This window comes from Nannospalax galili, unplaced genomic scaffold (assembly GCF_000622305.1).
Source record: "Nannospalax galili isolate Female #2095 unplaced genomic scaffold, S.galili_v1.0 scaffold16, whole genome shotgun sequence".
NCBI lineage: Eukaryota > Metazoa > Chordata > Mammalia > Rodentia > Spalacidae > Nannospalax > Nannospalax galili.
Window position 1 is genome coordinate 167,763 of NW_008339910.1, and position 21,720 is coordinate 189,482.

General features: G+C 38.4%; 1 protein-coding gene and 1 non-coding gene across 3 annotated transcripts in view; one reads left to right on the top strand and one right to left on the bottom strand.

Moving 5' to 3' along the window:
• Positions 1-256: 256 nt before the first annotated feature.
• On the top strand, positions 257-321 carry LOC115070640. Its single transcript, XR_003849781.1, has one exon. It is a non-coding gene; the product is annotated as a small nucleolar RNA SNORD78 (small nucleolar RNA).
• A 6,627-nt stretch (positions 322-6,948) lies between these two features.
• Positions 6,949-21,720, bottom strand: part of Chd1 (chromodomain helicase DNA binding protein 1) — an 88,875-nt gene continuing 74,103 nt past the window's right edge. The window contains exons 28-35 of one of the 2 annotated variants that reach the window (XM_008834594.2): positions 21,590-21,712; positions 20,039-20,167; positions 18,797-18,937; positions 17,482-17,660; positions 15,241-15,337; positions 14,119-14,170; positions 13,047-13,257; positions 6,949-11,656 (exon numbers count right to left, since the gene is read on the bottom strand). In XM_008834594.2, the coding sequence (XP_008832816.1) occupies positions 11,311-11,656; positions 13,047-13,257; positions 14,119-14,170; positions 15,241-15,337; positions 17,482-17,660; positions 18,797-18,937; positions 20,039-20,167; positions 21,590-21,712 (1,278 nt within the window). In that variant the 3' untranslated portion in view covers positions 6,949-11,310. The remainder of the gene's footprint in view (positions 11,657-13,046; positions 13,258-14,118; positions 14,171-15,240; positions 15,338-17,481; positions 17,661-18,796; positions 18,938-20,038; positions 20,168-21,589; positions 21,713-21,720) is intronic. The other variant, XM_029564259.1, reaches the window with a different exon arrangement.

Below are 21,720 nucleotides of genomic sequence, written 5' to 3' on the forward strand. Positions count from 1 at the left end.
GGCCAGGACCAGAAGCGGTGCTCCTGGAGCCCAAGAAAGGGACTGAGTTGCTCTGGGTGAGAAGGATCAGGAAGCAGTATTGGTTCCCCAGGTGTCTGTGGCCCCAAGACTAGGAATGGCGCAGGGCTCAAACTAGGAGTATAGAACGGCGAGGCGGGGGGGATGGAAGGGTGAATGTGGCTTAGGGAGTCCCGGCGCGGAGAGCTGTGCTATCGACTTACCCCAAGAGCAGAGGAGATTTTTTAAAAAATCTTTTTTATAATGATGTTGATCAAATGTCTGACCTGAAAAGAGCATGTAGACAAACTTAACACTGAAGAAAAAGTAAAAATAAAATAAAATCTTTTAAAAAGAGAAACATAAATTACTGTTGCTTTAACAAATGGACATATTGTCAAATTTCCTTCTAAATATTTATGTTGAGTCCCATAGATCAGTGCATCTCTCAACCTTGGGCAGAAGCTTCCCTCCTCAGTTTAAGTGCCCCCATTTTCCAGTTGATAATACCTGTCTCCTATTATATTCTCTCTCTCTTGAGTTCCTTTCTCTTTTACTCCCATGGCTCCTTGTATGTACTTCCCTCCTCCCTTCCCAGTTGAGTAAGACCATTTTCCCCATTTGCCCCTTGGTAACATCTGTTTCTTACTATCCACCTTGCTCAGGCTCTTTCTTTCCCTTTATCTCCAGACTTCCTTTCCATTTTCCTGACTCCTACAGTTACATCAGGATACATATTCACATATAAGGAATTGATGCTAAGATCCACAAATGATGGAAACATATGTCATTTGCTTTTCTGGATCTTAGAATAACAGTTTCTAGCTCCATCCATTTACCTGTAGATTTTATAATTTCATCTTTCCTTACTGCTGAGTACCACATTTTCATTATCCATTCATCAGTTAAGGGAAATCTTTCCATCTCTTAGCTATTGTGAAAAGAACAGCAACAAACATGGATATACAGGTATCGCTACAGTAGGACGAGTCTTTCAGGCATATGCAAAGGAGTAGTATAACCAGATCATATGGTAGATTCATTTTTAGTTTTTTAAGAGTTCTTCACACTACTTTCCATAGTGGTTGCATGAGTTTGATTCACACCAGCAGTGAATGAGTGTTCCCCTTTCTCCACATCTTAGCTAGCATTATGTGTCTTTTGTTCTCTTGATCTCAGCAGTCTGGGGTAAGATGCCATCTTAACGTGGTTTTTATCTGCATTTCTCTAATTTCTAAGGATATCAAGCACTTTTTAAAGTGTTTCCTAGCCATTTTTATTTCTTCATTTAAGAACTCTCTCTCAGGTCCTTAGTCCATCTTTTTATTGGGTCTTTTCTTGTTTCTTTGCTTTTTGAATACTTTGTGTATTCTGGATATATACAGCCTAGCAAAATTAAACTAATAAATAATATAAAAAGATCCATAATAGCCAATAAAATAGAAGCAGTAATTAAAAAAAAAAATCTCCCAACTAAAAGATCACAGGACCAGGTGGATTCTACCAGACCTTCAAAGAAGAGCTAATAATTTCTATTACTACTTGAATTATTTTGTAAAATAGAAAAGAAAGGAACACTGCTGGTCACCACCAGCAGCAGCCACTCCTCTGTTCTCGTGGGTGCCGCTCCTTCGTTCTCATGGGCATTGAGGCTGCTCCTCTGCTTGCCCAGGGCTGACGCCACTCTTCCACCTGCCCTTGGCTGAGGCTGCTCTTCTGCTCGCCCAGTGCCACCTGTCACTGCTTCTGCCCAGTCCTGGACCCCAGGGCTGGTGAGGAGACTGTGTCAGCGGAGCCGCATTCAGACACAGGAGACCGGGTTCAGTGACACAGGTCTGCTTTATTGCAGGAAGGCACAAGCTTATATAGGGGTAGTGGTCCAATCATAGCACAGTAAGTAGGATACCTTATTAGCATAACAGGTTTAGCATCCTATCACAGTACAGCAAGTAGGATACCTTATTAGCATCATCCTATTAGCATAACAGACTTAACGTCCTATCACAGAATAGAGGGTAGGATGCCTCATTAGCATACTGGGTTTCAGATTACAGAGCCTGGATTCCTGGAAACCACGTGACCCTGACAGTTGCAATATCACCCTGGGCTCAAGCCTATCTCCCACATCTCCCCCTTTTTTTATTTTTAAAGATGAAGTATATAGCATATTGATATCAGTCCAAATACATCAAGGAAAAGTACAATGGCTCAGGGAGTCATTGTATCAAGAGCTCCCTCCCTCAAGATGGCGAGCTTTCTTAAGAGCAGGTGGTACCAACTCCATGCCAACCAGTGGGAGTCGAGATTCTTTGCTTTGGCATTGTTGTCCCACCTCAAGGGTCATCCAGCATAATGGACTGTGCCTGTCTTAGGTTGTCCCGTCTGTTGGGATCTTACCCGTCATTGACTACCAGCCCTGGAAGGGTGGGTCCCTTTGTGTGGTTTGGCAGAGGGAGAGGCAGTACACCCAGTATTGGCTTGTTTAAAGGCCTCCTCAGGGGTCAAGAATTTGTTGAAACCCATCAGAGGCCAATTATAGGTTGGTAAGGGCAAGGAACTGTGGGTCCTTGTTTGCAGAGACATGCCTGGCAAGATCTGGAGGCGGGGCAACAGCTAGCTGAACTAGCCTTAACAAAATTAACAATGCAGGGTCCAAAAATCAGGAGAAGGGTTAACAAAGGGGACCAATAAAGGCAGACAGAAGTGTGGTACATCTGTAGTTCAGAGAACCATTGGCCAGGGAGTGTAGATTTTGATGTGGAATTTACCTCCTTTACATTGGCTACTTTAATAATCCATCAAGTAATGTTGATGGGTTAGTGGGGGTTAAGGGGAGCTGCTGACGTTTGGGAGTTAGCAGTAATGATGGCACACATTATAAGGAACATAGACAAGGGGTTCCCTCTGGTTTGAGGATTTTGATTTGCTATAGTCTCTGCTTGTGACGTGAGATACTCAAGGTCATCCCAGGTTATTGGTTATGCCATTGAAGCCGGTCACTTTCATGGTCTGTGATGCCGGGTCGGTCTCTCGGTGGTTGAGAGGTGCTTCACTTCCTCCAGGGTCAGGGCTGCCATCTCTGGGGTTGGTGGTTGTGGAAGGAGGGTTTTTGTCACAGGCAATTCTGATGTTTTGAACTGGGATCTAAATGGGGGCTAGATCATTATCTGGAAAGACACAAGCATAGCCTTGCCTTTGCATTAACAACAGGTGTCAATAATATGATGGACATATTTGAGCTTGCCAAAGGAAGGGGAGTAACGTCCATCTGCCAGATCTTGTTAGGGCAGGTGCAAGACCAATGACCCTGTCCTCCACAGGCCCAACATTTGCCTTTGTCCATCTCAGCCTGTGGCTGGTGAGCAACCAGTGCCTCAGCGAGAGCTGTGGCATGAGCTTGAGTGGTCCCCACATCCTGAAAGGCTAGAATCCATTCAGAGACATCCTTGTGTCTAAAGGATCCTATGGCAAGGCAACACTTGGTAGAGCAGCCTTCATATACAAGATTCTTGAGCAAAGCATCTGCGGCCCCCCGATGGCTGATTTTCCTATTAACACTTTGTTGGCACCTTTCAATGAAGTCAGAGAAAGGTTCACCTTGTTTTTGTATCAGTCTGGTCAATTTGGTATCCTCACGAGTCAGCATACTTCGGAAAGCACGGAGTGTGCAAAGCCACACTTGTTCAAAGTAGCAAGGAGGTCCCTGTGCCTGGGCTTGTGGGTTTCAAAAGTGCCATGCCCTACCAAGGTGTCAAACTCAATGTTTTGGACATTGGCATTTCTATTGCACTCTGCCTGTTGTTCATATTCGTCCTGATAAGCAGCATTCCATAAGAGAAAATCACCTCCCTGTAGACAGGCATGGGCAATATTCTGCCAGTCATAGGGTGTGTTGGCTACATGGCTGATTGTATCTAATAGCTGACCAAACCAAGGGTAATGAATGCCATCCTCAATGGCTGCCTTATCAGCTTTTGTAAAGTATCATGAGAATAAGGATTCCAGGCATTAGGGTTCCATAGTCCCTGACTGACGGTAACTGGGAAAAACTGTGGAAAATCACCCATTGTATCATAGGAGAGGGGCCTAGGTGGGAGGGGCTTCCAGTCCTCCTCTGGAAAGGAGAGGTAGATGGACTGGGGGGAAACCTCCTTAGAGCTAGTGCAAGATGGCAGAGCAGAGGCTGCCTAAACTTCCCATTTTACATCAAAGCCAATACAAGATGGCGGAGGGTAGCCACCACCCCGTAATGGTGGGGCGGGGTGATCTTGACTTCCTGTTTTTCATCAAGGGGACCCTTGGACCCTAATTCCTCGTTTTTTACCTCATTATCAGCAGTCATCGTTTCTGCCATCAGAAGAGAAATCAGTTAGTTTAGTTTTGACTAGAAATGCCTGGGACAGGCTGTCCCCACGATCCTTTTGCTTTATTTGTTTATGTTTTTTAGTATGAGATTATTCTACTCAGGGGCATTGGGAGGAACTCCCTGAAGCAAGGCCAGATTGGCAGTTACAATGGGGTAGAATGGCCCAGATAATGGATGCCCCTCCCTGACACAAGCCCATTGCTCTGGATCCCAACAGCAGGATTCTGTAAACCAAGGAACAAGAGCTAGCACTTCATCTAATACCTTAGTTACTTCCTTCTCTATTACCCTAATTTGCCTTCTCCTGAGGAGAGAAACCAGTGCAGCAGCATGGGGGCCGGCAGCAGCTGGATAACTATTCCCCATACTGGAGGTCACTCACCCTGCAAGATGTACCCAGAAAGACTCAGGAGCTGTTCAGGAAGACGATTGGTGGAGAAAGGAACGACACGCCAAACCAAAGACAGCAAGCCGGAAGAAGCACAGAACGAAAGCGGCGAGCACCCACGGAAGAATCACTGGCAAAGAGGGCATCTGGAGCCCTGAGTGTTACAGCTCCATGGGGCAGGAGTCTTCGTGCCCATGTTGGGTGCCAGCTGCAGTCACCGCCAGCGGTGGCCGCTCCTCTGTTCTCGTGGGTGCCGCTCCTTCGTTTTCATGTGTGTCGAGGCTGCTCCTCTGCTTGCCCAGGGCTGATGCTGCTCTTCTGCCTGCCCTGGGTTGAGGCTGCTCTTCTGCTCACCTGGTGCCACCTGTCACTGCTTCTGCCCGGTCCTGGACCCCAGGGCTGGTGAGGAGACTGTGTCAACGGAGCCACATTCAGACACAGGAGACCAGGTTCAGTGACACAGGTCTGCTTTATTGCAGGAAGGCACAAGCTTATATAGGGGTAGTGGTCCAATCACAGCACAGCAAGTAGGATACCTTATTAGCATAACAGGTTTAGCATCCTATCACAGTACAGCAAGTAACATACCTTATTAACATACAGGTTTAGCGTCCTATTAGCATAACAGACTTAACGTCCTATCACAGAATAGAGGGTAGGATGCCTCATTAGCATACTGGGTTTCAGATTACAGAACCTGGATTCCTGGAAACCACGTGACCCTGACAGTTGCAACATCACCCTAGGCTCAAGCCGGTCTCCCACACACTTCCAGCGGGGGTTTGATACCACAGACTAGCAAATAAAAAGCCCAGTGCCAGGAATGGACCTCTTTTAGAGTTGATGGGGGGGGGAGGCAGGTGTCATAGACCCTCAAACAGTACTGTTACTCTTCATTACCTGCCAGACCTTGACAGTATAACTCTATTGCTAAAGATAATACTTATGTGAGTTGTAGAACACACACAGAGAAATCAAGCCTATACTGACTTCAAAGCTTCATCTATCCTGGTTAGTTTCAGCATACTAGAAGGTGCTGAATGCTCCTGGAAGGGAAAAGGCAATCAGCTGGGTAAACTTACCCAGCTATGAACACTGCAAACTACAATAACAACTGGTATGGCAAGATATGTCCACTGGTGCAACAGGGGCACAAACATTATGGGACCAATCACCTTATTAAATTTAAGGTCCACTTCACAAGATGAACCCATACCTAACACTGTTACCAGGGCCAAGAACCTGTGGTGAGTCAGGTCATATGACATAGGGGAGAATGTACTGCTATTATTCTGCTAAATAGGCATAATATTAAGCTGATTCCTAATGACTTATTGTTATACCCATGGATTAATATATCTTTCATCTCTCACCAGAGAAGCTTCTTGCAGCAGATTGTGAATAACACAGAGACCCACACCTGGTCAACATGCAGAGAGTAAGAGGCTATGGAGTGCTCACCCCTAAATAGGACACCTGTATCACACTTTTCTCTCCAGACATTATGGAAGAGGGGGCAGAACAACTCTTAAGAGTCAGAGGTGGTAGATGAATACAAGGAAACCACGTTGTCTGGACACTACAGGGCAGTTGCACATATGAACCCACAATGTTTGTGACAGCATGTACAAGGCCTGTGCAAGCACAAGTCAGACAAAACCCTAACATGGATGAGGGAGGCAGGAAGAAGCTCCAACCCTAGGATCTATTAGCAACTGATAGCTGCTGAGAAAAGGAAAATCAGTTTTATTTAAGGGTGTGATACTTGCTAGACTATCCAGATGCCAAGGGATGGGCCCACATCCAAGATCATTTGGGAGCACAAATTAAACTGGGTAGGTCTTTAAATAAACGAAACTAATAGAGCAGAGGGGTAAGATAGTGGTAGAGACGGGAGAGGGGTGTCTGATCAAAATACTCCATATGAAAATCTCAGAGTAGGGGGCTGGTGAGATGGCTCAGTGGTTAAGAGCACTGACTGCTCTTGCAGATGACCCAGGTTCGATTCCCAGCACCCACATGGCAGCTATGAACTGTCCTTAACTCCAGGGGAATCTAAAGCCCTCTTCTGAGGGCATTGCACGACACAAGTGCACTCACATACATGCAGGCAATACACTCATACACATAAAATAAAAAATAAGTATTTTAAAATAAGAAAAAAAATTCTCAGAGTAGATATTTTTAATGGATCAGATGACTCAGTGATTCCACCAGTGGGTACAAATCCAAAGGAATGAAAACAGATGTCTGAGACATCTGCACACCTATATTCACTAGCACTATCCACAATAACCAAAAACAAGAATATAGAAATGTGGGACAGCTGACAGGGGAGAAGGCAGGGTCAGGGAGAGTTGGTACATTCAAATGATGGAACACTGTTCACTCATTAAATAGTGGAATACTGTCATTCATGAAATTAGTGGGATTGATGAACATACTGAGTTAAGACAGAGAAACAAGTATTACATTGCACTTGTATGTGGAATTTAGAAAGTTGATATACTAGAGTGGTGGTGGCCAGCTGGAAAGAGTAGGAGGGAGAAATGATGAACAGAAGATCAGTGGGAACTAAGTTATGTGTAGGTGGGAATAGGAAGATCTGGTGTGCTTTTACACAGTAGGGTGACTATGGCAAATGATGTGCTGCATATTTGAAAAAGGTACAAAAAGAGATTTTGAGTCTTGCTACCATAAAAAATAAGTTTTTTGGTAGATATGTTTATCATTTAAACATTACACAATTTATACATGTGAAAGCATCACAAGATACCATATAAATAAAATTTTTAGAAAGACATTGTCTCCCTGTAGCCCCAACTGGCCTGGAGTTCACTACCAGACTGGCCTTGATCTCTTGAAGCTGTTGCCTTCGTGTCTTTCTCAGCACTCACACATATTGACTGGGTGGGGTGGTCTGCTTGGACAAGACAGCTGGCGAAAAAAGGCTGACACTGGGCATCTCTTGTGTTCAAGCATAGCTAGGTCAAGTTGGTTTTCACAGTTTACCAGGTGTACAGTTTGTACTAATCTTGCAATAAACTTATGGTAAACTAAGTTTTGTTTCTTATTATATGTATAAAAACTAAGTTTGGCATAGTGGTTTTCACCTCCTTACACAGTTCCTTACTCAGAATGCTGTAAATCTGATAAAATGAGGTGCACAATGGTTATTTTGTATATCAGAATAAAATAAAAATGTCAGAATAAAATAAAATTCTTAATATTGAAAAAAGCTTCAACTAAAATGGAACCCAGAATTTAAAGTTATCTCTTTCATTTGGTAGTTTCTCTCTTGTCATAGACCAAGATGGGTAGCAGTGTTTGGGGTAAATGATCCAGGATAAGAGGTGCCCCTAGAGAATCTATGCCTGTACTTTGGTTAACCTTATCTAAAAAGAAGCACAAGTCCTTTTACAAAATCATTCACTTGTCATTTACAAGAGAAAAATATAATTTCAGTGGAAATGTTTGCTTTCTTCCTAACACCTCTTAATTGAACAGTCTAGAAATTTTAACAAAAGATTTGACTATCCCTCCCATTTAATATCCTTCACCTCTATAAACCTTACACACAGTACTGCAGCAATGAGTCAAAGTTGTGTGTGGTTGGGTTTTTTTTTTGTAACAATTAACCTGCATTTACCAAGGTATCTTCATATTCAGAAGCTAGGAAAGCCTTAAAAAAACTGACAAAGATGAGTTGTGTTTCAAAATCACAATCCTCTTTTTAAAGCTAATATTTAACAATGACAGTCACTTATGATCCAAAGATAATTTTCTGACTAAATTAAATGGCAGATGAAAAAAAAAAATTTCAGGAGGATGATTTTTTTCAAGACCAACCTGTGTTACATACAGTGAGTTCCAGGACAACCAGAGCTACATAGTAAGACAATGTCTCAAAACAAAAGCAAAAGCCTTATGAAAATTCTTGACAAGTCTTATGAAAATTGAAGATAAACTGTGTAAACTAGTGACCAGAATATCTACTTTCATTATAACCCTTTCATTATAAACTGCAAAAACAGATTAAAGACAGAAATGCTCACATGCTAAATAGGCCACATTATACCAAATTGCAATGGTTCTCCTTTTAAGTCACTCTGAAATTACTGAACCTTTTTCAAACTCCAGTCTGTCATTGGTTTCCAGTCTGAAGACTAATTCTTAACATGCGCTAATCAGAGTATTTTCTTTATAAGCAGACAAGCCATTGCTTTTCGTAAGAATCTTTTATTTATTATTAAAACGGAAGGTTAAATGGTACAATGCTATGCATCATCTCTCATCCTTAAAAACTGAACAAATGGATAAAAAGAGCAGAATGAGCATGTAAAAGACAAAAATAAGCAGACTATATAATGTTCCCTGCTAGAGCTATGGTTGGGTTCTCCATTGTGTCTTTATGGCTTGCTCCTTTACTACATAAATTGCTGACTTTTTACAAATAATTAACATATTTTGTCAATAAATGTTACACACAATTTTAGATGTTTCATTCAACTCTGCTAGTTAACTGAAATAGTCAATTAAATGTCAAACTGTTAAAAACTTAAGAGCCCATTCTCCAAAAATGCAGTATTGTATAAAATGTGTACAACAGGCTAATGCAAACCTAGCTGCGAAGTGGTGCAGTGCCAACTTTGGTCCATTTTATGTATTCTTATCATGACTTTACTCATCATGTTAGTCTTCTTGAATAAAATGATCATTTACATAAGACATGGAGAAAATGGAAGTTTAAAAAATTGTGCCAGCACTGAATTCCTTCATCATTTTTAATTAATTTATAACTAGATGCTTAAAAACTGGGCTGTTCCCACATACATATCTCATATATCAAAGATAAACATCATTTTCTTCTGGGTAACTATATGTCAAACAATCACTGCTTTAAAAAAAAAAAAAAGTCTGTTTTGTAAATACAGAATAAATTTTAGAGTTAACTCTATAAAAGGAAGATATTAAAAAACAAATTCACAGACCAACTTTAGATTGTTCCCACAGTTAATCCATGGGAACGTGTCCAGGAGTAGTATGGGAACATACGCACGTATTTACATTGCGAAGATTCAAATTTGCATATATCCAAAATGTAAGCCATTTAATTCAAAATTTTCTACTGAACATAACAAAAATCTATGAATAAATAAGGCATCCAGAAATTGTATCTGCAAGGAGCAAAGATCCCTATGACCTGTTTCACTTCATAGGAAGAGTCAAGTTGTCAAGGTGAGGCAGCAGAAGAGCTGCACATCACCAATTTTCAGCTGTTTATCTTTCTTCTGGCAGCTAAATGTTGCTTTTAAAAAAGATTAAGTGCTTGAGGGAATAAGAATGCAGCAGCAGAAAACTACAGGAGCCCACATATCCTTTTTCTTAATTTAATTTGTCATATATAAGGTTTTTATATACAATCAGTGTGCATTGTAACAGTTTATATTAAAAGTCAATCAAGTTCATCTAAATTGCTAACCTGGCTGCATAGCACATTTGACATTATTGCCCACATAAAAAGGGAAAACAAATGGATTTACAATAACTTTTGGCCATTTTGGATTCTGAGAGTGTTCATACACCTACCCTTTTAAACCAGATGCATCTGAAAAGTTTCCAGAGCATGCAGTTTAGAGTTTACATAGTATCTCACCAGTTTTTTTTTTTTTCTTTTTCTGTTTTTTACTACAAACACAACATTGATTTAAAAAAGGAGCGGTATAACATGTATCTAATAAAAATATTCGATATAAAAAGAGGACTAAAGGAAATAAGTGGCCCCTTTCCCCATTTTTACATTCTAAACAATGATTCCATCAAGACAAATCATTAAAAAGTGTTATTACACTGATTTTTAATAAGAAGGCCTGAGTTGGTAGGGAAAGGAACAGTCAAAAAAAGCCTGAGAAAGGAAAGGAAGTAAGAAAAGCTCATTTAATACATTTACAATAATTTACAGCCATCTTTTCTTTTGTAAAAAGGCATAATACTAGATCACAAACAGGAACTTCCCGGCTATATTACAGATAAGTACAGAATTTAAATATTCAAGCTTGTGATGAAAGCGGCAAGGTGGTCGCAGTGTACAATGTAAACAAGCAGCTTTGGAAAGTGAACAAAGTCCTTGAGTGTTTTTTCTTATTAAGAAAAGAACTCTCTTTCATTCCTTCCTGAAACATGATCACAGGTCAGAGTAAAGTTCATATACAAACATAATTTAAATGGAGGTCAGTCTAAAAATCACTGACGTAAAAACAGTTTTATTCAGCCTACATGGGAGGGCAGTGTTGAGGTCCCTGTTATAGTAAACATTTTCCATTTCTTTAAAAAAGAAAAAAAAAAGTACTACAATAATTGTAGTACAGTGCAGCATAATCCTTAAATATAAAAATATTCTCTTCTGTTGGGATAATAGACCTTGCATCCTGGAGAGAAGTAACAATACTGCTACTGATAAAAGATCTGTTTATATCTTTCAAGTCATGTAAGGCAATTACTGTGTTGGTTTATGATCTATGGCTAAATAAAGTCCAGAAAGACAGAGCATCAGTTTCTGTTATGTTTTCCGACTACTCCAGGTGTGCTCAGGTGTACTTCTATGTTCAGCCGAATGTTCAAATGGAGACCTAGAGCCATAAGGAGACCTCTGATCTAAAGGTGACCTTGGGCCACTGCTGGCAGCTCGGTGGTCCATTTGCCAATCTGAGTGATACCTATAATCCCTGGAAGATTTATGGTGTGTATATTCAGAACTTGTCCGATGGTCTGGATGCAATCGATGGTCTGAATGAGATCGATGATCAGAATGGCATCTATCCTTTAAACTTCCTTCCAAACTTGACCTGTGATCTCTACTCCTGTGATCATCTAGTTTTCTGTGTTTCTCTCTGTCACTGTAGTATCTAATAAAAGAGAAATGTAACCTTTTAGTCTAATTAATACAAGCTAAAATATTTCCAAATAAAATTGCACAAAAACCCATAAAAATAAGCTCAGTATCTTATTAAGCTTCAGAAAATAGCTTAGAATTGCTTTTTCTTCCAATGGGCTATCCACTGTACCACAGAGCCACCTCATAAAGTACTTAAATCACCAGAAATAGCTCTAAAAATTTAAGCGGTATACAGAGCACCTCTAATAACATTTAACTTCACATGCTCATCTTAGAGCCTGCAACTTTTTACTTTATGAATTATCAATACACCTCAGTAGTCTAGAAGTTGGAACTGAAAGAACTACAGATATCCAGAATTTCCTGAAACCAAAGTACCTTCCAAACCTCTAGGAAGAAAAAATAAAATGCTAGAATGTAGTCTGTGAAAAAAAAATTTCATTAGTTGATGATGCCTAATAAAACAGGCCTTCATTTGATTAGTTATATAATAAGCCAACACAAAAATCAAGAAATTTACTCCACATATAAATATGGTAATTTACTAAAAAATGAGGCAGCTGAATGAGAAGAAATTTCTAAAATATTTTGCCTTCCCAAATAAAACGTGCTGAAAATAATGAGGTTGGTCTCTCTTTTTGGCTATAGATTCTTATTACTGTATCCTCTACAAGTATGTGAAATTATAAGCATATGCTAGTACAAATATGGCTTTCTCCTTTCCTAATAGTAAATCATTCCACACATAATGTGCTTAGGGTGTGGCAAAGATTCTCAAAGAATTGCTGCTGCGAGCACAACTAAAATACAAAGACTGCCTTCTGGTTGCTGTTTCTTTTCCCTTTTCTTTTTGAACACTGGTATGTGAAGCAAGAGTCGCACACATGCTGGGCAAGCACTCTACCACAGAGCTCTACCTTCAGCCTTCTCAGTTCTTTCTGATCTTTTATGCTCAGTTTTCTCAGTTTACTTTTAGCAATGATCATAAATGTATTTTTACCAGTAAATTTTATGTTCCTATTTTTCCCCTCGTGAGATTTTTAATATACAATGCAGAATTCTCTCCACAGTGTTTATTTTCCCATCACAAGCTTGCATTTGAGCCAATACTCTCCAAAGTCAACTACAACAAATCCCACAACTTACAATTACTGAGCTCATATATATCATCTTTCTGTTCACACTGTACATTTCACTTCAATTTTATAGTTCAAAAACCATTTCAAAGAAAAATACAGTTAAATGTTGACACAAAAAACACTATCAATTTTTCTTATTTATAAGCTAGTAAGACCTTTTCAGCTTTCATGAAAACTATTAGGTCAACAGCCCAAATGCAGCAAATATACTTGAGAAAGGATGTGTGTAGGCAAAATTTCAAAAGTTGCTGTCAAGCTTACCTGCTGTCCTGCTTGTAGTGATCCCATTCACGATGATCTTTGCCATTACTAAATGAAGAGTAGGGTCTTTTCCTGGAATCACTTTTTTTATAAGAATCTCCCTGGTGGCGGTCTTTATGGTGATCATGGTACTGAGATAAGTGTCTGTCAGAAGAGTAGCTGTCTCTGCTGCTGTCGTCATGATTTGTGTTCTCCTTTAACCTTTCCATGTCTGCCAGACAAAGAAGTAGAAGGTTACTGACAGATTAAATAATGTGGTAAGAGTACTTACAATTAAATAACAATAACTCCTCCAAAACAAAATCAACTCTCAAAGTAGCAGAAGCATTTATAAACTAGTTAGTACTAGTTTATAAACAGAGTACTAACTCTTAAAAGATCACTTGGGTCTGAAATGTGAAAAACCACAAATGAAAACTATGGGACCCATACTTTTCTCAGATTATACTTTTCTGACTCATAGAAATAAAATGGACTATCCCAACTGATATAAAAAATAAGCATTCTTTTAAAAACTTGTCTTACAATTTCTAGAAACTGGGTTAAAAGCTTTTATGAAAGGAATAATAAGATAAAACATTATTTAAAATGTTTTAAAACGAATAGGTGGAAAACGATAGAGAAAGACATCCAATGCCCTCTTTTCTGGAATCTGGGTACCCATTTAGGAATGTGTACCTGCATGCATACACTCACAGACACAGACACACAGATAAATCTAATCGAATAAGCAACAAAAACCAAAACATACAGAGACGAAAAAAGAATTCTTGGAGCTGGAGAGATGGCTCAGCAGTTAAGAACACTGGTTGTTCTTGTAGAAGACCTGGGTTCGAATCCCAGCACCCACATGGCAGCTAACAACTGTCCATAACTCCAGTCCCTGGGGATCCGACAGCCTCTTCTGACCTCCACAGCCATTGCACGACACGGGTGCACTTACCTACATGCAGGCAGTACACACATATACATAAAATATTAAAAAAAAAAAAAAAAAGAATTCTTAAATGAGGAGGCAAGGAGGGGAAAGAGGAGAAGGAAGAGGAGAAATTCTTAAGTAGTTATGGTTTACCTGGATTTCTAATCACATGAGTATTCATGGTGCTGTTCTGGTCATTGTTTTGCTAGAATAAAATGTACATATATCAAAAGCTTTAAAGTGGTCTAAAATTGTCTTATATAACAAGGTGTATGTAGGGGGATGGGGCAGGCATTCTTAAAAAAGAAAATCTTAAGGTGCTGTGGCACAGGCCTTTAATCCCAGGACTCAGGAGGCAGAGGCATGTGATCACTCACTGTGAGTTCCAGGCCAGCCTATCTACATATGAGATCTAGGCTAACCAGAATTGCATAGTAAGACCTTGTCTATAAATAAATAAATAGAATGAGATCCACATATACTATACTAGAATATCTATGTAACATTTACAGTTCTTTTTAAATAAAACAGTTTTACCATGTTTTTTAAAATTGACTTTAATGTAATTTTAGACTTAAAATAGAAGCTAGAAAAAAAAAAAAAGTGATGTTCCCATATGCTTATTGCCATCTTCTAATGTTAATCTTCTATATGATATAGCAAAACCAGTGAACTTTGACTGACCCAATACTACTATCATCTCAACTAAGCCTTCTGGTCAGAGTCCACATTTTCCCTAAGACCTCTGCTCTGGGACCCAGTTTGGAGCCCACAGTTCACACAGTTATCCTGTCTGCAGTGGTAGGTCCTCAGTCTTTCTTATAGTCTATAACCTTGACATTTCTGTTAAGTACTGGGCAGTTACTTTACTGAATATCCCTCTAATCTAGTTTATCTGAAATTTTCCCATGGTTAGCTTCAAGTTACACATTTCTTGTCAATTTCACAGATTTCAGTATACTATTATAGCAGATGTCTTCTTTGCTAAGATTATTTAAGATGATGTTAGACCAGTTTCTCCTTGATAAGGATATTGTTTTTCTCATGTAATTAATTTTGTAAGTGACCTTTTGTACTACCCCAATATCCCACTAGTTTCTTGCCCACTAATTTTAGCTTCATTCTGTGGTTCTTATCAGCAACAATAGTAGTGTTCTAATAATACTTATTTTAGGCACTTCTACATTTGTTAATTGAATTCTCCATTTGTTATTGGATAACAAAGAACATATTATGATGTTAATGACATAATTTAAGGAATAAAATATTAATTACCTGAGATTCTTGTCTTTTTTTAATAGCATGCTTATACAATTTATGCAGTTTTCTAGCATCAAACTCAGTAAACTTAGATACAAAAATCCACAGGTTTCTAGAAGAAAAAAGTCAAATTAATCTGGTGGAAAATATTGAGTTCTTTCATAGAATCCTTTATACATCTGTAACACACTAAACATAATCATAGCCTTCTGTGGAACAAAGTCTAATTTTCAGAGACCTACAAGATAGCTCAGTAAGTTAGGGAACTGCTGCTGAAACTGATGACCTGAGTTCAATTTCTGGGTCCCACACAGTAAAAACACCCAACTCCCTCCCACAAGCTGTTCTTTGACCTCCATGCATGTGTCAAGGCACGTGCAGGCATACATATGTGTGGGCACACAGATAAAACGCAAAATAATTTTTCCAAAATAATAAAAAATTAATTTTCATGTTTACTTTTCAAATTTTCATGTATAGGTAATTAATTCTCTAAGGACAAGTATGGTTTTATTTCTCTTCCAAATCCTTTATGTCTTTTTTAATAAAAAGCAGTTAATTGATCCTAATTTGAAATATATAAAAAATATATGAACAACTCAGCAAGCATTCAGATTCATTCTGTGATCCAGGTTATGTGTATAGATAGCATCCCATTTGTTAGGACTTTAAGTAGAAACAACAGTGGATAACAGATTAAGCTTATAAAGAATTGTCTTAGCACATACAACAATTTTCTTTTTTTAATGGTAGTGCAATGGTAATAAGAGTAACATCAACTGGAAGTACAAATCATCCAAGAGCAGGCATCAGTCATAGGTTGTAGCGGTTATTTTATAATACATATGCACACCAAGTCATCATATTGTATACTTTAAATATGTACAGTTTCAAATTGTATATATTGATATTCAAATATCCCTCAAAAGAACTGTTAAGCTGGTTGTCATGAAATGACAAAAATACGGTAGGTATGCTTACCTGCAAACATAATTCGAAAGCAAACTTAATCAGAAAGCAAACTGAATGATGCCCGAAATCCACAGAAACACCGAGGCTCCTTACTCATAGTTTAGGGAACAGTCATATTTAGAGAAACTGAAGCCATGTATGGATAATAATAATAGCTTAAAATCATATACCAAAATGTTTGGAAGAGCCACAGGATTTGGCATCCAAAGAAGTCTCCATCTTGACTAACTTTGGGTTTTATAACCTTATACAGTTACCAATGTCTGAGCTCCAGTGTTATTATCTCTAAAATAAACTCTTTATTCAAACCCCTTATATGTAAACTGTAAAGACCCTACACCTACATGTTTTTCAACTGTTGACTACTTTTGATTATATTACAAGGAATGAGAGACAATCCTAAAGTACTATTTTCATAACAATTGGCTTTATCTTTCAATTGCAGTCTGTGGGAAACAGGTTTCACTATCCCCTTCGTGGATAGCTGATAACCATGATTGTACTGAACTCTGGATAAGCCACTAAAAGAAAAAAAAAAAGCATACCTTCTTATACATACACACCTATAACATTTAATTTATGTTAGGCAGAGTAAAAGATGAATTCTCTCCCTCTTCCTCACCACCCCCCCTCTCTTTTTTTTCTTGAGACAATCTCCCTCCATAGCTAAGGCTGGCCTTGAACTCATAATGTAACCTAATCTGGTTTCAAACTTTCAGTCTTCTCTACCTCAGCCTTCTGAGTGGTTAGGAATACTAGTGTGCACTACATCTGGCTTTCTTTCAATATTAACAAAGCCTTTACCACAAACTATGGCTTTTAACGAAGCCCATTACACCTGTAGAACTTAGCAGCCTTGTCATATGATTTTCTTTTCTTTATTAAGTTGAAAACTTCTTTCACATGGCTTATGAAACATGAATAAAAAGCTTTCAAAGCAAAAAGGGATGGGGGCAGGGACTGGAGAGATGACTCATCAGGTAAGGGTACCTGCAGCTTTTGCAGAGAACAACCACCAACACTCATGTTGGGTAGGTCACAACCTCCTGCAACTCCAGCTCAGGGATCTGACCCCTTCTTTTGGCTTCCTTAGGCATCTGTACACATGTGCATACACCCATACACATACAATTCATAAAAACACAAAAAATACACACTATATTGACAATTTACTTCTTTAAGCATTATTTTTTTCACTTTAAGTTCAGAAGTAGAAAAAAAGACTGAAAGCTAGTTAGATAAATAATGAGGAATTTAATAGTTCCTCAACAGTACATCACTTACTTTCTCCACTGCTTAATTTGCTCAGGATTGGTGTATTCTTTCAGGCATTCTGTGATATGGTCTCCAATTTTTATTAAGCACTGTCTAGTATGTTCCAGTTGTTCTCTTTCTGAAAGGCCTTTCTCAGGCCTATCAAGTTGTTTCAAAGCTGCTTTGACAGGTCTCATTCTTTCTTTACACTTGAAGATAAGAATATACACACGTATTAAAAATCTAATTCAGGTAAAACCTGTCATTCAAGATATTTATGAATAAATAACTGTCTGGCTTCAAAATAAGTAACTAAAACCTCACCTCACAGATTTTACATATGAGTAGTTTTTTTAACTTTTCTTCAGGCAAAGATGACTTTTCATTATCATTTGAAATCAGCTTTTGTGGAAATAAAAGCTTTTAATTGTATATAGCCTCTATAAAAATGGTTACTATTAATGCCACAGTGAACCATTCTAAGTAGTATTCAACACAGATGAATAAAAATATAACATGCTATATGAACGCTAATACATAGTGACGTGTTAAAGAAGATCTCTAATGTTGGAAAACGGGGAGTGGTTAGCAGAGATCAATTCTTTTCCTTAATAAATACGTACATGTTTATAACATGACATCAAAAGTTTGGGGACTGGAGAGATGGCTATGACTAAGTGAAGTAGAGTCAACAGAACTGCTTGCTGATGAAGCCCAGTGCAAGCTCAGAAAATCTAGCTTGAGTGTATATGCCAAGTTATTCAATTCTTTATCTCTAAGATGTACAAAATAACAAAGAAATGTATGCTTTGGGCATAGCGGGAAACTTCCCATTTCAGCAATTACATGAAAACCAGAAGGCAAAAAAGGGTGTGTGGGAAAAGAAAATAAGTGAGAGGCTCAATCTTACTCAGTGGGGCAGCAATGGGATAGGGGAAGCAGTTCAACAAGTATTTAAGGCTTTCACCTCAAAAAACAACACATCGCCCCTCTACTCCCACCTAAAACAGAGTGATTAAAAGAAATCAATAGAAAGGGGACAAGGAGATTAAGATCTAGATCACAAAAAAAGAAAAAGAAAAAAAAGAAGTAAAAGAAGAAACTCCAGTTTGTGAGCACAGAGAGATTAAAATTCAGTCCAGAAATAGCACAAGTAGCTCTGTAACTGTACTTTTATGTTACTGATCTATACTCAATATATTAATCTATATTAATCACTCTAATATTGTATAGGAATTGAAGTTTAAAGTCCTAAATGTAAAAGTTCCCTGTATTTTTTAAGCCTCTTTGTTTCATCTTTATTTTTTAAAAAATTGTAGCAATTATTACAAAGTCCAGTGCTTACAATACTGAAAGTCTTCTGATCCAGCTCTTCAGATTCTTCAGCTATGGGCACTGGCTCCCCACTTGCAGTGATATGAACCGGAGCATCTGATACCACACACTTTCTGGACCGTTCTTTACTTTCAGACTTCGATTCACTCATCTGGAAAAAGAGAACAGAAGTCTAGCAGTAAGGACAACTGGATTAGCTCTTTCAGAACAATTACTCTTTATTTTCTTCTACAAATGCTTGTTTTCTTTAACTAGTCATGTATTTTCTTTTTTCCCCAACTTCACATGGAGGGCCCTCTCAGTGCTTCAGTACACTCAATCACAAGGCCCACTTTTGACAGCGTATTTCCAAGCTGTACACTATTGTTCGGCTTTTCAATAAAATTACCTTGTTCCTTTGTAAAATAAACAAGCACCTTCTTTTGAATGTTATCTTTCAGGGAACTCATTAAAAAGTACTCAAACCTATTTTCTTCCTCAACTATATGCCTGTAGAAGCTTTTGGAAAACTCAAGCTACTAAAACTAGTTTGGGTTCACCTACTTTTCTCCTAAGACGTAAATAAAACTGTTTGACTTTCTAAGTTCACATTATGATTTGCCTATCTTTTGTTTCTTCTTTCAACATAGCTTCTTTTATAGTTCTTTTTTAACTTTTTTTAATCTTTCTTGTCCTCTATTTCTTTTACTTCCCTTTTAACTTCTCTTTTATTCTCCTTTTCTTTCCCTTCTCTTTTCTTTAAATTATTTTTTCAAACATCTGGCTCATATTTTTCTTCACTGTTTCTTTGTTTTAATTTTTTTATGGTCAATATATTACTAACTGAATTTTGACAAAGACTACGTTTTTTTAATGTATCTGAGTTCTGAAAGACATAACCCAGAATTCCTTTAATAATAGTACATGCAATATTTACCTCCCTCTAAAGTGAGTCTCATTCAAATTCCTAATAAAATTAAAGGAGATGTCTCATATAAGTGGCAAGTATCTGACAAGAAAAGACCACTGGCTCTGTGTCTCCTATGTACCTACCGAATAGGTAGTTATGACCTATAAATAAGAGAAAAAAATCCAATTTCTAAAGTTCCAATTCCCTTTCCATACAAAAGGTTGCTCTTCTAAGAATGCACTTACTTGTTAGGCATGGGGGTAAACATCTTTAATCTCAGTACTTATGGAGGCAGAATTCCAGACCAGCCAGAGCTAGAGTGAAACCTTGTCTCAACAAAAACAAACAAGAAACCCCACTTACTTTATCATCATCTTCATCAGATTTCTCTGAAGGCAGGGGAGAAGAGTCACTCTTTGATTCTTCTTTCAGTTTTAAGGATTTCAGTGCTTTATTCTTCTTAGTTCTTGTTTTTCTCCTTTTTGAGCCTCCCTAAAAGTAGTAATTTGTATTTAATCAATGCCATAGATTTAACACTAGTCTGGAACACATATTCCTACCTATATAGTCTGTACCAAGTTTAGAGTAAGTAAAGGAGATTAAACTTAATGCCTCAAATATATAAATGTCAAGAACCAATTGCAATTATTTCTTCAACATGAGAAATAGAAATAAAGTTTTTCTCTTAGGTTATCACCTACAACTAAGTTCAGTGGTACCAGAGATAGCAATAGCAGTATTTTTATATGCTACACAGGTTGTTGTCAACTCTGTGGTTATAGCCAAACTTTTAAGACTTGGAAATTGGAAAGACTGGGAAAAAAATCATTCTCAGGACTAGGGAGATGGCTCAGAGGTTAAGAGCACTTGCTGCTCTTGCAAAGGACCCAAGTTTGGTTCTCAGCAACCATATAGTGGCTAACTGTCTGTAACTCCCATTCCAGGGGATCTGATGCCCTTTTCTGGTCTTTGTGAGCCAGTTACTAAATGCAAGTAAATTACTCACACATAAGATGTAAATATATAAATAATTAAAAGAAAAAAAATCACTTTTTGGTGTCTTTTCTACCTTTGTGAACATCTCATAAAGAAAGCTTTAAATGGGACACCTACCTATGTCACATGCCTCCTCGTAAGGCTCTCAAGTCTTTGTGCAAGAAGGGATGAAAAATTTAAGAGCCAGAGGTAGTGAATGACTACAAAGAAATAGTGCTTTCCAAACAGCAGGGCACATATAAACTCACAGCAGCTGGGACAGCATGCAAAAGACCTGCTTAAGCTCAAGCCAGACAAATTCTCAGCATGGAGAAGGGAGGCAGGCCTGAAGTTCCACCTTTAACCAAGGAGCTACTGGCATATGCTAGGTGCTGGAAGAGGGAAGAGTCATTTTCTTTAAGGGTGTGATCCATGACCCCTGGAAGGTCGACCAAGCTAGGGCTGGTACCACTCTGAAGAGTATTTGAAGAACACAAATTGGACTGGATTGGGGGGAGTGGGGGAGGACATGAGGTGAGCATGAAGGGAGGTGGGGTATCTGGGAGGAGTTGAGAGAAAGGGGAATATGATCAAAATTCAATGTATGAAACTCTCAATAATATAAAAAATTTGGTGGGGGGACAATGACCTTTGATGCTGTCAAACTTTCTAATGCCTCAAAATAATACACTACAAAGGCACTCGGTCCCTTTTACACTTTCTCATACTGCTCCAACTAGAAAAAAATAGGACCCTTTTCTGAAAGATTGACTTACCACTCTTAACATGTATAGTGAAATAATTTAAGTCAAAATACTGTCATATCCAAATAAATTTACTAAATTAAAGAGAAATACTATTCTTAGATTAACTACAAACATCTAGCATTGTCAATAAGTTTAAGAGCGAACTGTTCTTAAGCATCCTCATTTAACTTACTGCACCAGCAAGTCTCTGAGCCTCTTTTTTTGCAAGATCTCTACTAAGTAATTTGATGAGGTAGTCTGCACGCGTCTGCAACTGTTTTGCTTGTGGTTTTTTATCGGGATCATCTGGAAGAATCTGAAAAA